General features: G+C 36.8%; 1 protein-coding gene across 1 annotated transcript in view; it reads right to left on the reverse strand.

Annotated features, from left to right (window-relative positions):
• Positions 1 to 1,281: 1,281 nt before the first annotated feature.
• The window catches only part of TRPC6 (transient receptor potential cation channel subfamily C member 6), a 77,605-nt gene continuing 61,968 nt past the window's right edge, over positions 1,282 to 16,918 (reverse strand). Inside the window, exons 7-12 of the mRNA XM_059838604.1 lie at positions 16,201 to 16,465; positions 15,172 to 15,367; positions 13,663 to 13,866; positions 7,676 to 7,759; positions 5,175 to 5,250; positions 1,282 to 4,398 (exon numbers count right to left, since the gene is read on the reverse strand). Coding sequence (XP_059694587.1) covers positions 4,247 to 4,398; positions 5,175 to 5,250; positions 7,676 to 7,759; positions 13,663 to 13,866; positions 15,172 to 15,367; positions 16,201 to 16,465 — 977 coding nt within the window. The 3' untranslated portion in view covers positions 1,282 to 4,246. The remainder of the gene's footprint in view (positions 4,399 to 5,174; positions 5,251 to 7,675; positions 7,760 to 13,662; positions 13,867 to 15,171; positions 15,368 to 16,200; positions 16,466 to 16,918) is intronic.

The raw sequence follows: 16,918 nt of genomic DNA on the forward strand, positions 1-16,918 counted from the left end.
ACTGCCAAGATTAAGCTATGTATTTTAAGCTTTGAAAAAATAATATTGAAAATATATGCTCACCCCAATGTACTAAAACATGAGATATAAACTTCTCTTTTTCAGAAAGGTCCTGGATTGGCAACAAGAATTTAGTTGCCATGTGCTCTGTAACAGAGTTTTGGTCATGTTTGTGATAGATTTGGTTAATGGGTGCTTTTGTTTATGCTGACCCACAGCAACACGAATGAAGAAGGAAAAATGAAAATGGTGCAGAGCAAAGAAGATCCCAGCTCATCCATCATCCCTGGGGGATGGGATGGATTCTTGGGAAGGCAAGTTAGATCCTGCCCTTCTCAGTGACTGTCCCCATCAGTTCAAGCCCTTCCAATGAGACAATAATTTGTGATGGTTCATGGCCTGGTAGTGCTCATGAGCTGAGTGCTGATTTCTGACAAACTGGGACTTACACTTCAATAGAAATGTTGCTAATAGCTAGAGTGGCTTTTTCAGAGTAAAAGGAGATAAATGGTCACTTCTACTATATGACTTATCTGGAATACCTGTCTACCTTAAGATGACACAAAATCATGCCTTTGACCATTTCTATCCACTGAACACAAAGAAAGACTAGACAAGCTCAGTTGCATAAGTCTTCACGGCTGTCGTCTAAAATCAGATGAATCTGTAGATGCCACTTCTAAAACCAGTAGCATTCACTGGCTTGGCCTGTCAGCGCTCTAAAACATGGTGTAATGCAGCAGATTTTTACCTGGAATGTCAGAACTTTAATTTGAAATCCTGTAGCTTTTTCTCAGCATCTGTCACTGTAAATCTTGGGGACCTTAGGCTTGCATTGCATGATTGATCTCTAATAAAATTTCCAGTCCTCCATGATGTAAAAGCTTTTTCTCAATATTTTCTCAATATCCAGAACAGTGTGGGAAAACCTTGCACAGACATTGATTTGGGGATTTTCTCACTTCATTGTCTTGGCTTCAGAAGTTCTCAAGTCCTTCCATACCTTTTAGTGAAATACATTTGGGTGAACAGAAAGGAGATTTAGGGATGACGAAATTCACTGATGATATTTCATAATTCAAGTTTAAGACATACTCGGGGAAAAAAATGCATAAAAGGCAATACTTCATAGCAGGTCTGGTTTAGATGTGGAAGTTGCTGCTACAGAAACAGAATTGCTAAGCTCAAGTAATTAACAAGGTTTAAAGAAAAAATTAAGTAGCTTAGGTAGCAAACTATCTTCTTATCCTAATAATTCACAAAAAAAAATCTGGAAATATCTTCTGATCAAATTATTGTTTTATTAGAAACGAAAAGGAGAACTATGTAAGGTGAAAATTATGTTACTGCAAATGTTCTGAAACATCTAGCATCAGGCACAGTCACAAGAGGCAAAATACTTGGCCTTGAGTCTAATTAAGTATGAAAAGACTTCTTTGAAATGTTTTTTTTAATATTAGTGTTGTTAGCAAATGAAAGTTTTTTACCATATCAGTCTTCCAAGTGGGAGCAGCCAAAGGTTCCCAGTGAAATACCAAAATGTTCATACAATGGATCACAAAGGCATTTTTAGTTTGGTACATTTAATTTTTTTTTTTAATCAGCATAATATATTTGGTATTGTGCTCATTTTAAATACTACATTGCTTGTCACACTACATTTGGCAATAGACCTCTTCCAATATATTTAACAAATTGTTCAATGAGTAATAACTACATATAAAATATCTTCAATGATTAAAAAAATCCATATGTATTTTCTTCATGAAATACAATATATACATTACGATCTTATCGTTTTAAGGTACATCAAATTTTGAGTTTAAACAAATTCACAGTGTACATTTGACCTCTGTAATAAAAATCTTCACTTTAAAAGTGCCTGGATCTCAAACTGTGTATATGTATTTCCTCTCTCTGGGTTTATGGAGAGTGAGGGTTTACCATCAATGAGCACTACAGCAGATCCAAATTGTTTGTTACAATGACCAAAAATTAAGACTTCTGATTATTGAAAGTGAACACTGACTGTCCCTGTTACCTCTGATCCTGACCAACAGATTTTCTGAAGAGCTTCTCTCAGATGGGAGATGTGCTTTGAGCAGCATGGCCCCTAACACAGCCCTTCAGTGGAGCTGAATGAACTGCCCACTGTTTCAGAAAACCAGGTCCAAAATCCTCAGGTAGAACTTCAATGCAGAGGCCAGTCCTGGCCAAGGGAGATGGCCAGGAACCATCCAGGAGCCAAAATGCAGTGAAGTTACCATCACACTGCCTCCAGCCTGAGGTCACACCAGTTGCCTGTGCTCTACTGCCTTTGAATCCTCACCTTCCTCCTTCTCCGTCAGAGGAAGAAACCTTAGAAGTTTCTAAACCCTGAGTTCATTGCACCTGAGGCCCACAGGACACACATTGCTCCCCATACTCCCCTTGTGGCTAAACTTTCGTGCCAAGCTCTTCCTCCAAAGCGTGACAAACACTCACGGGGCAAGCTGACCTCACTCCCCCACCTCCACCTGTCTCCAAGCGATTTCAAAACCCATTCTAATATGTCTTTTTTCCCTGAAAATACACAGTGATTCCATCAACAATTTTTAAAAAAGAACTATCAATAAATCCAGCTGGAAGCTAATCTAGACCCAATAAAAATAATCTCCAGCCTGAAAGGGAAAGGCAGAAACATTCTAATACATTCCACAGTACGTAAGTTTCACAAAGCTAATTTTAAAGCAATTACTGACAAGCCTTTTAAAGTCTTGTTTCATACAAGTCTTTTACAGGTGTGTTATACACCTGGATGCCATGTTTTAGTTTTTCACAGCCCTTTCACTAATCTCAAAAAAAAAAGCTTAAAGAGAAGCAGAGATGCCCAATGTAATGTATGTTTATAACAGATTCAGAATTAGTGACTGTCCAAAGAGAGAAACACAAATTACTCTATTAACCAAGGGAAAAATTATGGAATGGAATTTATGCTGTTTCTATCTGGAAAGACAGAAACCATCTGACTGTCCTGCATGGACATTGTTACACAACAAACAGCCAGACAGAGCATGGGATAGCTCATCTGCAGTTTAACAGAAAGAGACTTTTAACTATTGCAGTGGGCAGGGTGAAAATGTTGGAGCTTTCTTTACCACATGGAGTGAAGATTCTTCATTAAAAGAGTCCTAAAAAATACAGCACAAGAGCTGAGCTGTCACCAGTGGAAAAAAGGACAAGGGATGCAAATCCAGAGAAGAGAAGATTTCATAATTTTTTGCAAGAAGACTGTTTTGTTTGCTATCCATTTGTCTGCAGAAAATTTAATCATTTAAACAAGTTTAACATAGAGAAACATGATCCCCCACGCATGACATTCCCAGAATTCAAAAAGAGGTTTGCACTTAACACTTTAGTATCTTCCACCTCAAAAAAAAATGTTGCATTCAAACCCCTAACCTGCAGTTTTGGAGGTTCAGTTCAAGACATAAAAGCTGGAGAACTTGGGAATTCTGAAACAGATTGGAACATCAAGGGTTAATTATTTTGGGTTAAAGAAAGTTTTCTTCCAGCCTCAGAATTAGCTTTTCAATAAACTTGGTGAAAAATATTTCTTTCCTAATGCACTGACTCCCATTGGAACCTAGGTATCTCACAGGATACTCCAATGCTGACAGGGATCAGTAGGGAAAATACAACACAGTGCTCTGAGTGTCCTGATATCTACTTCTACATGGAAACGTTCATAAGTTTATTTTAATATCCTACACATTCTTAAGAAAGGGAGTTAGCTTTTTTTTCTTTTTTTGCTAGTTGGGAATGCTGGAAAAATGAAATAGGTTTTGATATATGTATATATTTAAAAGCCTGGATTTTTCTCTTTTGCTTCACTAAAATATACGTAAGAATGGTTACAAAAGGAAATTTGCAAAAAATAAACAGTTAACATAGGAAAAGTTTCAATCTATTCTTTTAATCCTTCATGGCCGATCTCATCAAGATTCCACTGGAATTCCAGATGGTAAATTGAGTACTTGAATTATCTCAAATCAACTATTCTTCAGCAGGTAAAGAATAAATATCTTTACTGAAGTGGTATGGTCTCCCTACTGTAGATCTAGAGGATTTGCCACTGTGTTCTTTCAATAAAGAATTGGAATGATTTAATTTCTGAATCTTTTTTAGAAATGTGAGCTAGACTTGAGGAAAACAGAAATATGGCTTTAAGTGAATTGTTAACATTCTGTTGCATATCTTATTTTGGTTATCTCTTGCTTTCTTCTTCCTTAGAGTCGAGTGACAGTTTTTCCCCAAGTTTCCTTATAAGTTCTGCCAGATCTTCAGAATTCTGAGATTTCTCCTCAAGGAGTTCATACCGGAGACTTGAGATGTCCTGTTTAATTTCCTTCAATTCACCTGTAACAGATTTTAAAAGATCACAATATTAACAAAAGAAAAAACAGCATACCCAAATATCTTACAATTATGGTTTTTTTCTGTATTTCTTTGTTGAAACAGAAGCAGAAGTAGCTACAGAAGTAGCTGCCCATTGGTGCATCACAGGATAGTCTGAGTTGGAAGGGACCCACAATGACCATTGAGTCCAGCTTTAAGTGAATGGTCCACACAGGGATTAAACCCAGAATCTTGATGTTGTTAGCACCATGCTCTGACCAGCTGAGCTAACCTCAGTGGAATGGGGTCTTGGGGATAGGAAAACAAAGATGCAGTTCAGGAATCAAGGAAATCTGAAGGCAAAAGTGTGAGAGACCATGAGTTCACAAAACTCACATGATCTATTTGATGGAAGATGCTGTTCTGCTGCAAGAGACATCACAGAATCATAGTAACAGAATTGGAAAAGACCGCTAAAATCACTGAATCCAATCATTAATCCATCACTGCCCAGCCCGCCAGATCTTTAAGGAACCAGATGATCTTTAAGGGCCCTTCCAAACCAAACTATTCTATGATTCTATTATTACTAGATGTAGCAACACATTTTACTGCTTGTCAGATCAGTGATAGTTTCTGATGGGAGAGAAAAGACATAAATCCCATCCCCTCTTCAACAGCATGTTAATTTTACCTCTTGTACTTGTAAACATGTGAGGTGGATTAAGTATTTTGGAAATCTATAATCACTTTAGTTTGATTCTCTGATGAAATATACAATTCCTCAGCATACTCACCTTCATTGACTTCATCACTTTCCTTATCGATCTGAGCCTTCAACACGTATCTTTTAATTAGACGCTTCATTATTTTCTGCAGAGAAGAAACAAAGAAAGGAAAAAGGAGTTTTCTTAGTTGGACTAGTATTATTATGACATTTCAAAGTAAGAGCTCTCTTCCTGATTTCAGCTGGGACAGAGTTAATTTTCCTTTTAGTAGCTTGTACAGTGTGAGTTTGGGTTTAGTACGAGAATAGTGTTGATAACACCCTGGTGGTTTAGTTGTTGCTGAGCAGTGATTACCCAAAGGCAAGGACTTTTCAATGCCTCATGCTCTGCTGCTGAGCAGGTGCACAGGAAGCTGGGAGGGAGAATGGTTGGGACAGCTGAACCAAGCTGGCCAGAGGAATATTTCACACCATAAAGTATCATGCTCAGAATAGAAACTGGGGGAGGCTTGGCCTTGAGGGCTGATCACTGTTCCTCTATCTCTCCTTTTCATTACTACTGCTGCTACCACTACTACTGCTTTCTTTTCCTTTATTTAAATTAGTGAAGTATCATTATCTCAACTCACAAGTTTTACCTTTTATGATTCTCCTCCTCACCCCATGCACTTGAAAGGGGCAGCGTGGGGACAGTGAGTAAGCAAGTGTGTGGTTGACAGATGGGTTAAATGATGACACCTCTGTTACCTTCTGTTGTATTCAGATACTTCAGTGTAAAATTTGACACATTAAAGAAATTGAATGTAAAATCTCTGCTTTCATCTGCAGGTGATATTTAACCTCTATGATTCTGCATATATATATATATATATATATATATATATATATACACACTTGAAAGTTAGAGGACTAAAGACAATCTTATGAATGCTGCAATTCAAAAGCTTAAACCTACTACTGGAGGTTGTAAGAGCTATTAATACAGTTGCATCTTTGATCTCCAAATAGATGAAGCCATCTGGCCTTTACTGTTACCCAAAGATGATAATGACCCTGCTTAGCATTGCTAGTTGCTAAATCCTTTTGTTGTTAGTTTATTTGAACCTATTTTGATATATTTGCTAAGTTATGCTTTCCCAATGTACAGAAAATGGGATCCAAAATTCTAAGTCATTTAAGTATCTCAGCTGGGACTCATCTAACCAAAGACAGAAACTTTCTAAGATAAATATATGTATCTGTCATCTTCATTTCCTTCTATGGACAAAATGAGCAAACCTGAGAGCACAGCTCATCTGAGACAACTAAAAGTGATCAAATAGCTCATACCATGAGAATGACCAACCTCTCTGCTAATAATAAGGGGACTCTAGGCCAGCAAATTTATTGTAAATTTTACCTTTCCAGGAAAAAAAATGAATTCTGGCCCTGATTCTCCCAACAGTTCAAATGACTTAAAAAAGAACAAGGTATCCAACTACGTTTTAGGATATGTATTTCTGCCTTTGGCTTTAATATTTTCATAGGGTGTAGTCCATGACAACACAATACTTCTTCTTTTCCATTTTAAGATAGAAAACATTAATAGATTTATATGTCTACTTTTGTCTCCACAATAATAGAGCTGACCAGAGCTGGTTTTGAGGTGAGTCATCTCAGATTAGTGGTCCCAGGCCATCACTGCAGTCACGCTTGCAAGGTCAGCAGCTGTACTGTTTATTATAATGATCCAAGAATCTTTCAAATACAAAGTCACACTACACATGTTTATGGGGTACATTTTTAATCTTAGTATCTATCCCTGCATCATAATGAAATTGGCTGTGAAAAAGTGAGGGAGTTTTTGGAACAGACTCCTGTAGACACTGCATAACATAAAAGTGGAGCGGAGCTAGCCTGCCCAAGGGAAAGTCTCTCTTGTGATCAATAAAGTATACTCATTTTCTGTACCTTTTTCATTCAGATTGTCCTTTTATACTGCCCAGGCACCTCTTGCTTCTTCCTTTCCACCCACTTTGTAGTATTACAGGAAGGAAAGAAGCAGTCTCTGGACCAGAATAGCTGAGATTTATGAGGACTGTGCTGGGTCTCTTTATAGTTAACTGCACAAAGGTTCATTGCAGTTGTTTAGGAGGCAAAGAAAAATCAGACTGCATTGATAGGATAAAGGCTGACAGACACTTGCAGTGCTTGAGGCACTTGTATGTAGAGATGTGCCACAATAAGCTGATCTGCTTCAGAAAATGGAATGGAAAGATTTGGGGTTTGTTTTTGGATTTCTCAGTTCACATTGTGCCGATGAGGACTCAACTCTAAAATTAAGAACATTTTTCTAAAGCACATAAGTACATTGCACTATAAGGGTACCATTTAAGAAACTAAGAGCAGTGAAAAACACTCTCAAACTGTACTGCAAATACCTAAACCATTTCATTTATTTCTGAGATATACAAGGTCTGTGGATTTATTCTTGACTCATGTTACTTAGCATAAATTCAAAACTGTCCTCATGCCATCAGTCTGCCAGTTCTACTACTTCTTGATTTTATTTAAAAATAAACTGGTTTTTACCTGGTATTGTCTTGGAGGATTGTTTAAACTGTTTAAGTGGATTTCATCTGAGCTTCTTATACTCGATTGCTTCCTTTGACCAAGCTGAAACAGAAACATTATTTATAGTGCAAAATAAACAGAAGATCAATATGTATATTTCATGTATATATCCTGTGACAGAATACCTAAGGCATCACAAAAGGGTGACCTGGGACTCCAGCTGAATGACTGGGCTGTAGTAACAGTGAACAGAAACTGCACAACCAAATGGAATTACTTTAGATAAAGAGTGGGGCCAGTTCAACAAATGGCACTGCAAGAAATATAAATCATGGTGGATGTGGATGAGGAGTAAGTGGGACTGTCACTAAAAATTCAGTTCCCTGAAATTATACATGGTCTAACCCAATTTTTACTCTTTCAAAGGACAGGACCATCAGTGCAGGGTCTCAAATCCCATAGGATCGTTTTGTACTTCCATTGAACCTCTCTATGTTGTGTCCTAATACGTCGAGCAGACTGAGGAACTTTGAAGCCTGTTAAATATCTGTGGGATATGCTGGGATATAATTTTTGTGGACATGCTTACGCTGCTGTACGCTGGGAATAATTTGAATACTATTAGATTTTGTCCAGCATTCCATAGAATCACAGAATGGTTTGTGTTGGAAGGAACATCTAAAAACAGGTAGTGCAATGCCTCTGCCATTGGCAGGGACACCTTCTATTAGCTCAGGCTTGTATTTTGATACAAAAATTTATTAAATCTATTGGTAAAATATATTCATTAGCAATTAATGGAAGTGTACACTGAATTTGGGGATTCTCGGTTCTTCAGAAAGATTCAAAAATCTATTTGTCCATACTTTAAAAAAAACATTATTTATCTATTCAGTCTTTATTTATTTGACTAAGCAAAAGTAATGATAAAAGATAAATAGTGTAAAACATAAAAAACAATTAATATTTCTCTGATATATTTATCCACATGTGGACAGGCATGTATAAAAAGGGCAAGTTACTATTTTTTCGTGCTTGAATAAAGCTACTTCAGATATTTTGAATATATATTAGAAAGTATAATCTTATCAAAATGTTTTAACTTAAACTAGGTATCTGATATATAACGAAAAATAATGACAAGTGAATTTACACAGTCACTATCTAATCACTATGTTTTACAGGATTTTAGAATTGATTATACTTTCTTTGGCCTCATCTACAATACTGGGTCAAAAGAGAAAAACAATCTTCCTGCTATTTCAGCTCCTGGATTTCTCATGCATCATTTTTTGAAATAAGATATTAGAATAAGAGTAAGATCACACTTCCTCTGCAGCAGCAGAGGACAGTTGCCTTGACTATTTACTATGTATTTTATTACATATTTTAAAAGCAATGCGTCACGCTGGTTACCAGTTTCAAACTTATGTTACATTGTTTCACCTCAAAGTTAATCCACTGCTCAATTACAATTTGATTTTCATGTGAAATAGCAAAATTGGTAATATGTGGCCAGATGAGTTATGACACTGTAAACTTGTAAAACCAGGCACACTGTAATGCCTTCATCTTAACCTTCACCCTCCAGCACAGCTTTGAGATAATAATGTACCTTTAATTAGCTACCTTGAAAGTTGGCAGGTAAATCAGAAGTGTGTAACTTCATTAGATCTTCTTATGTGTACCAGTAACAGGACACCAGATCCACTGTAAATTGCTGAATGACCACTTGGTGGCAGAGGCTGCCAAGACTTCATTATCACATTTAACATTTTTTAACTCTCTTTAAACTCTCTTTCAGCTTCCTGCCTATTGCTTTTTTCTTTCTCCAAAATTAGTACTAGAGTGCACTCAGATGGTGACGTTGGTGACTGACCTAGAATCCGTATTATTAAGTTAACATTTATTGAATATGAGTAACCAGAGGGAAAATTATGTAAATTAAATAAAACAATGATATAAATCCCAACCAAAATAACTCTTCTTCTAGAGTGTGGAAATATGAAATGCAGGATATATGGATCATTGTTCTTTGAAAACACCTGCATCTTTAAACTTGCCTCTCATTTCATTATTCTCTTGTATTACTTAAAATTCAATGCAATCAGAATAGTAATGAAATTACTGTTGGTGGTTTTTATAGCACTTTAATAATGTCTTAAATCAGAAGCTGCTGTCAACTTGCAATTCCAAAAGATTGTACTTTCTTGGATCAAAAAGGAGAGTTCCCAGAAAGTGACTCAGTTTGTGCTCCTATAACCAGACGTCACTCCTGAAAATTTCAGAAATACTGTCATACACTAGGAAAGTTAAAGTTAAGATATTTTTCTTGTTTGAGTGAGGGCTTAAAGCTACTTCAATAAATAGTTGTCCCTTACTTCTTTTCTGAAGGGCTATGTTTACTGAACTAAATTTAATTATATCATCTCTCACTGATGATTTTTAGCTCAGGAAGATGAACAAGTTCTGTGACACTTGAGCAATAAACTTTCTCAATGCCAAGGCAATTTTAAAATTTAGAACAGAAGTCAAAGTAGGGGTTTTTTCAAAACTCTCTTTTTTTCTTCATTTCTTTCTTCCTTTCTACTGGTTTGAGTTTCTCACTCACTTCATGTTTAAAATGCCAACTCTAGCCTGAAACAAGAAATCTATGGATTGTAATCAACAGCCTGAAAGAAAACATCTCCACAGTCTTTAGTATTGCATTTAGATATGGCTCAGAAAATTAATTTCTGGTGTACTGCACTTTGAACACAGCTATGCAAATTACTTGCTGTTTAGCACTGGCAGCATCTGGCTTCATTTTCTGCTGGCAATAATCAGGGCAGAGCTGGAGCTAGGAGTAGCATTTCCTTCCTTCCCACCCTAGTTCTTGTCTTCCCCCCCACTCTGAAGCTGCTGCAGCTTTTGCACTGAGAAGATGCAGGCTCTGCAGCAGAACAAGCCACAGGCTGGGTGTGAATCAGAAAACACCAGGGTGTGTTAACCTTACTGGGCACTGCAGTGCAATGTCTTCCACCAGTAAACTTTTACTGTCCTCCAGGCAGGACTCACACCAGAGCAGCCTTCTATCTTCCTAGGTACAGCCTGGCAACTGGAATGGTTTGGGGACAAGAGGTTTCCTACTTTGTGAGGAAAACTACCTGAATAAGGGCAAGCCATTCCCAAACTGGTCTCAATACCCAGATAAGCTTCCAGTGTTTTACTGGCACAAACACGGCCAGCAAGTCTTGGGTCTGGTCTTGCCAAATCTTTCCTCATCTTTCCACTGCTCATTTTATTTAAAGTAGCTCCCTGCACGGGTAGCTCCTTGCTCAGCAGTCATGGCAGCATCAACCCACTCAGTACTAAGTGAATCAAAAGACAAAATCCCAAAAGCCTGAGAGTGCCTTTGAGAAGATGCCATGACAGCCTCAACAATAATGGATTGTCAACAGTGGATCAAAAGGTAACACAAAACCACTTAGTTACTTCTTGGAAGTGCATAGGATGGCAATAGCCCAGAGATTCAGATAAATTCAGCATGTAGAAGCCCAGAAGGTAAGTAAAAATGCAATCATCTGCCAGTATCTGCTGCAAAACCTGAGAAATTAATAAATACAACTCAGACACTTTATTTTTTTCAACGTAAAATTTTTTTTTTAAATTTGATTTGCATTTTTATAGCTGCTTTGGCTGCAGAGTAAGCACACTTCATTTAGGATTACTCATACTAAAATCTGAACTCAGTGTAAAAGCATTAATATTTGAAGACTAAAAATTAATTCAGGGCTAGGAAAAATCTGATAAACAATGTTTGCATCCCTACAACTCTCTTTCAGAGGGACTGCTGTAAAAGCTGACAAACCTGCTACTGTTTTATGTAGAACTGGTAATTATTACACTTTGCACCTTTCTAGAAACATGCTAGAAAACATGAATTGCTAGGTTTGAACGGAATGATAAAAATACATCTTCTTTCCTTAGTCTGTATAAATGGGACTCAAAAGAGTACCTGTTTTATGGGAACATAAATTTCATGCTAAAAAGTCATTAACACAAGCTTGTAAGTTACTTATGCGCTTTTCAAATTCACAGAATAAGTGAACTAGGAGAAAAACTATTTGTTGTTTTCCACCACCACTCAATTTTAAGTTTATATGCATCTCCTCAAATGCACAATATTTTAGTGATGGCTTTATCACTCACAGAGGTTTTAAAATTGGGTTGCATCAGGCAGCTTGAAGAAAAGTTTTGCAAATGTCAGATTCATTAAAAACCTGAGCAAATGCATGTGTCATTTCTGTTAGGTCCTAAATACATAAGGATTAGATTTTCCAAACAAAATGAAGTGAGATCTGTGAAACACTAGAAAAATTACTGGTAATAGAGATGAGACCCTTGAACTTAATAACAATTTTGACTTTGATAACAGTGTTTGTAATACCTGTATTTGTTTTCATAAACTGTATAAACTTACCCAGAGGCACAGGATTTTTCTCTAAAAGTCAATTTTTTCTTTCTATGGTTGTGAGCATTTTTTTCTCTTTTACTCTTCAACTAGTAAGTGTAAAAATGTGTTGGTCACACTGGTGACAGAGAACTGATAGATGCATTTAATTCTTTACTGGTCCCCAGTCTAATGACTAATGGCTCTTGACTGCAGACTCAAGAACTCCTAACTTTGAACAGGCCTCTGCTCAGACCACAGCTCATTTTAACAAAAATCCTTCCACACTTAAATTTCCACCGAAGAAAATTTTGTTTTGCCACCATTACAAATTTCTTTTTTTTTTTCTGTATGTTAGCATATGCTCACCTTTGCTCACTACATCTGATCAGCTGCCTTGCACAACTCTTCTTCCCTAAAACATTACAATAGTGCTAGAATAGTGCCAGTCTTTACATTCCCAATACCACCTAACATTCCATGTTTTTCTCAAGCAATTGAAATGATCTATGCCAAGATAGTGCAGGAAAAATACACCTGCTACAAACTAAGCAAGTCCAAGGAATCAACTCAAGTGCTTTTTTCTGAAGCTGTGTAAATAAAACAGGTAACAAAATATTTTACAATAAAAGAAAAGGGCATTTTCAGGGGAAGCACAGACAGGCTACCAAGGGGGAACTCTGGAAACTACCCTGGCATGTGAGGGTGGCGTTAGGAAAGACAAAGCTTGGCTTAAGCTGACATCGGCAAGGGCAGTAAGAACTATTGCTACAGCAGCAATATAAGGCAGCACAAGGAAAATGCAGGCCTATTGGCAGTGGGGAAAGGGACTTAAGTGACAGCTGGATGAAGGTAAGAATGAGGGACTTGATGCCTTTTTTTGGCTCAGGTTTCATCAACAGTTTCTCAGGCCTCTGTGCTTAGTGAAGGCATTTGAGGAGACAGGAAGAACTTGACCCAGGCAAGCCCAGAGTGCTACATCCACAGGTACATCTGAGAGAGCAGGTGCACCCCTTGTAAATATGCTATCATCTCTGAAAGACCACGGGTATTGGGAGAGGTGCCCAAAAGGAGAAAGGCAAATGTCAGATCCATCTTCAAGAAAGGTCAGAATTATGATCCGAGCAACCCTGGGCCACTCAACCTCCCTTCAGTAACTGGCAAAATAATGTAAGGAAGCATGAAACTTCTTGGAGCAAGAACAGATGGTGACTGGAAAAAGTAGGTGTGTATTTATGAAAAGTAAAATCTGTCTGACCATCTAGATGGTATTCTGAGATAAAATGACTTGTAGATAAGAGGGAAGCAGGAGATGTCATTGGACCTGAACTTCAGCAGGGATTGTAACTATTCTATTCTATTCTATTCTATTCTATTCTATTCTATTCTATTCTATTCTATTCTATTCTATTCTATTCTATTCTATTCTATTCTACTCTCCCATATTAATGACTGATTCAGTATGAATTAAATATGTTGGTAAATTCATAAAAAAAGCAGGGCAATAATAAAAAATGAAGTTAAAATTGGCTTTATCTTCTAAAAGTCAATATATACAAGAAAAAAAAATTACCTTGTTCATCTCTGCATCTTCCTGAAAGCTTTTCTTTTGGCACAAAAATGGTTTAGAAATACATTTTTTTATTCTGATTAGGAGATACAGCAAAGATTTTGGGCTTGGCACTAAGTTGAAGGGTACTGGAAGAGTTCTCCCTTCTTCAAAGTAAGAAAACCAAAGTTTAGCCCTTGCAAATTTCCATTCTACATCAGCATCATCCTATAAAACAGAAACACAGCAGTTAAGACACTGTAAATGCCACTTTGACTATTGAAGATGCTCTAGCTAAACTTTATGTGTATTTTAAGTGTAATTGGTTGAAGTAAATCTCAAACAGATCAGGATTTATGAAACCCAAAATTTCAATGAATGGAACTGTTCTTATTAATCCATTTAAAATAATGCAACTGCAGAAGAACAGAATGGATTTAATGTAAATGTTGTTTATTCCAGAGTGAGTGCTAATAGTCCGCAATACAGCAGCACAATGACAGACTCTATTACTAGTCTATAGACTCTATTACTTTAAACATGAAGTTAAAAAACATAAGGTGATTCTTACCTAATTCCTTCAATTTTCTGAAATGTATGATTAAACCAGATTTGCTATCATCACCATGGTTTATGTTTATAATTTATGATCACCAAAATATTCACTTTATTTCCCCCTGTAAAGTTTAAGAGGGTTTTCTGCAGAAAGGACTGACATCAGTTCAAGGTCATGACTCAATATTGCTGTACCTCTTTTTAGAAGCTGTTTTGCCCAGTCACTGTATTTTTAATGCTCCAAAGCTGATAAATTCGCCCTGATCCAGAAGAATGTGAACATCCCTAGACAGTGTATTGCTCTTGCTCTAGCTTGACAATGATACAGGCCCCAGTCAGAGCCCAGAATGTGGGACCAAAGTGGAGTCAAACCTGAGTTTGATGCTTTGGCCAGAGCATCCCCTAGGAAAGTCTGGGATGGCCCAGCTCCTGGAGATCTGCTTACTTTTTCCTGCACAGTGATAATGGTTTAGCCCTCTGTTTTCCATGGAATGCAAAAGGTCATGTTGGATTTCAGTAGCCCTGTTGATTACTTTGCCAAGTAAAGTTTTGTTCACTGCAGAGGTCTAGAGCAATGCTTGCCTCAGTGAAAGAAGAACACAGCATGCTGGAGACCTGCCTGCATGGTCGAGGCATGGGACCTTGCAGCAAAAAGGACCCTTATCAAGTAATTACAAATGAGGCAAATGAAAGCTTCACAAAGTCACATCATATAGCCCATACTCTTCAGGAACATAACACAGTTCACCTGTAGTTTCTTATTCCAGTCTGGTTCTTACTATTGCAAGCACATGCAGCCAAGTAATTGACAGGTTTTTTACAATAAAAATGAACAGTGGCATTAATATTTTCTTCTAAAATTTTCCAAAAGCTTATGTGGTACTTGTCTTGATGTCAACAAGAAAATTTTCCAGGAGCCTGAGACAACTAGTTGCAGCAGTAAACAGGGTGACATTTCATCACAAATGGACTTTTTACCTCAATTTCCTGGAATGAACTGTTGATCATTGCGATAAGCATGTTCAGTAAGACGATGACCATGGTAACATTATAGACTCCATAAAGAACATAACCAATATTTTCAATAAATTTGTGTTTATAATTGATAACAACTGATTTAACTTCTGAGAGTCCAAATATAGCCCAGAACAATGTTTTGAAACTTTCTTCAACACTAAAAGGAGAAATTGGACACATGCATACGTTATTGAAGAAAAGCTGTATATTCTTATTGTAGAAATTGTCAGTTATCATTTTTATACAGTGCACAAATTTTTCCACTATCATCATGTTGAACTCCACCTTTGTGCATTAAAGTAGACTGTCTAATTTCATTGGTACAGGCTGTTTCATAACACAAGATTCCTAACACTTAGGACTAACAATAAAACTATTTGATTTGGATCACATGGTTTTAGGAATCATATATCCACCCTCAAAAGAATATTACAATGATTCACTTGTTAACTACTTTAATCTACATATTACAAGCTTGCTGTTAATATGAAAATAAATTTAAAAAATAATTAACCTGTAAATACTTTATTTAAATTGCACCATTAGTTCACGTACTGGGAATTATTTCACCATTACTATGACAAATATTCCTAAATGACAAAGAAGACAGGATATCTGAAGGCAAATCATCAATTAAAAAAAAAAATCTTAGTTTTATGGACCATAATCTTCTAGCTGAGTTTTTACTATCCCACAATTCCAGGGCACAGTCATGGTGTAGAAATAGTGATTTTTATTTTTTCTTTCAGGTTAGTTAGTTTAAACGCATGCATTTCCTCCTGATCAGTTTATAGATAAACATAAGTCCAAACCTCTGAGGTACTTTTTCCTATTTATTTCCATTTGTTTGAAAACTTATTTTCTCTTGCTTTGATAAAGAGATCTCAGCTCCCCACATCCAAAAATACAGTAGCATTGCAAAGAACATTCAGTATTTTACTGAGTTAATGTTAAGAAAATAAAGGTTACAATTTAATCAGTTGTACTTACGTTGTGAAAGCTTCATTTTGTTTTGCTCCCAGATAGTAGGAGTAGAGATTAAACATGCCAATCATGAAAGCCACAAACACCATGATAAATATCACCATAAACTTGAAGATGTCTTTCACAGTTCTGCCAAGTGATATCTGCAGTGGTCCAAAGCTTTCATTAGCTGGTAAGATGTAGGCTATCCGTGAGAAACTTAACACCACTGCAATTGCATACAGCCCTTCAGAAATGATCTGAGGATCAGATGGATCCCAGTTTATTCTGGCTGGAAAAAAAGATGAGAATTCCTGTCAGTATAATGTGCTTATCCATAGGAGCCCTTTTTGGACCACCTCCTGCCAGTGCTCTCCCTAATGTAGCCCAGGATACCACTGGCCTTCTTTGCTGCACAGGCTCATGTTCAACCTGGTGTCCATCAAGTTATGTTTGCTACCCTATGAAAAAACCTGGCATTAAATACTCACTATTAATACCCCAGATGCTCTTCAAACACACTTCAGTGTACATGCATACACACAAAAAAAAAAAGCCTCAACTAGCTGCTTTTAGGACTTAGGTGAAATTTAAACCCTTCCAGTAAAATTTATAAGACTACAATTTAATGTGTTTTAGAATATAGACATTTTAATTGGTCTGCTTTTCTGCAGTCTGGATAGTGCAAAAATGCAACCTTTTCAGAAACAGTATCTGAAGCACAGAATAAAGACAGAAACTGATG

The sequence above is a fragment of the Haemorhous mexicanus genome, chromosome 2, assembly GCF_027477595.1.
Source record: "Haemorhous mexicanus isolate bHaeMex1 chromosome 2, bHaeMex1.pri, whole genome shotgun sequence".
Classification (NCBI taxonomy): Eukaryota; Metazoa; Chordata; class Aves; order Passeriformes; family Fringillidae; genus Haemorhous; species Haemorhous mexicanus.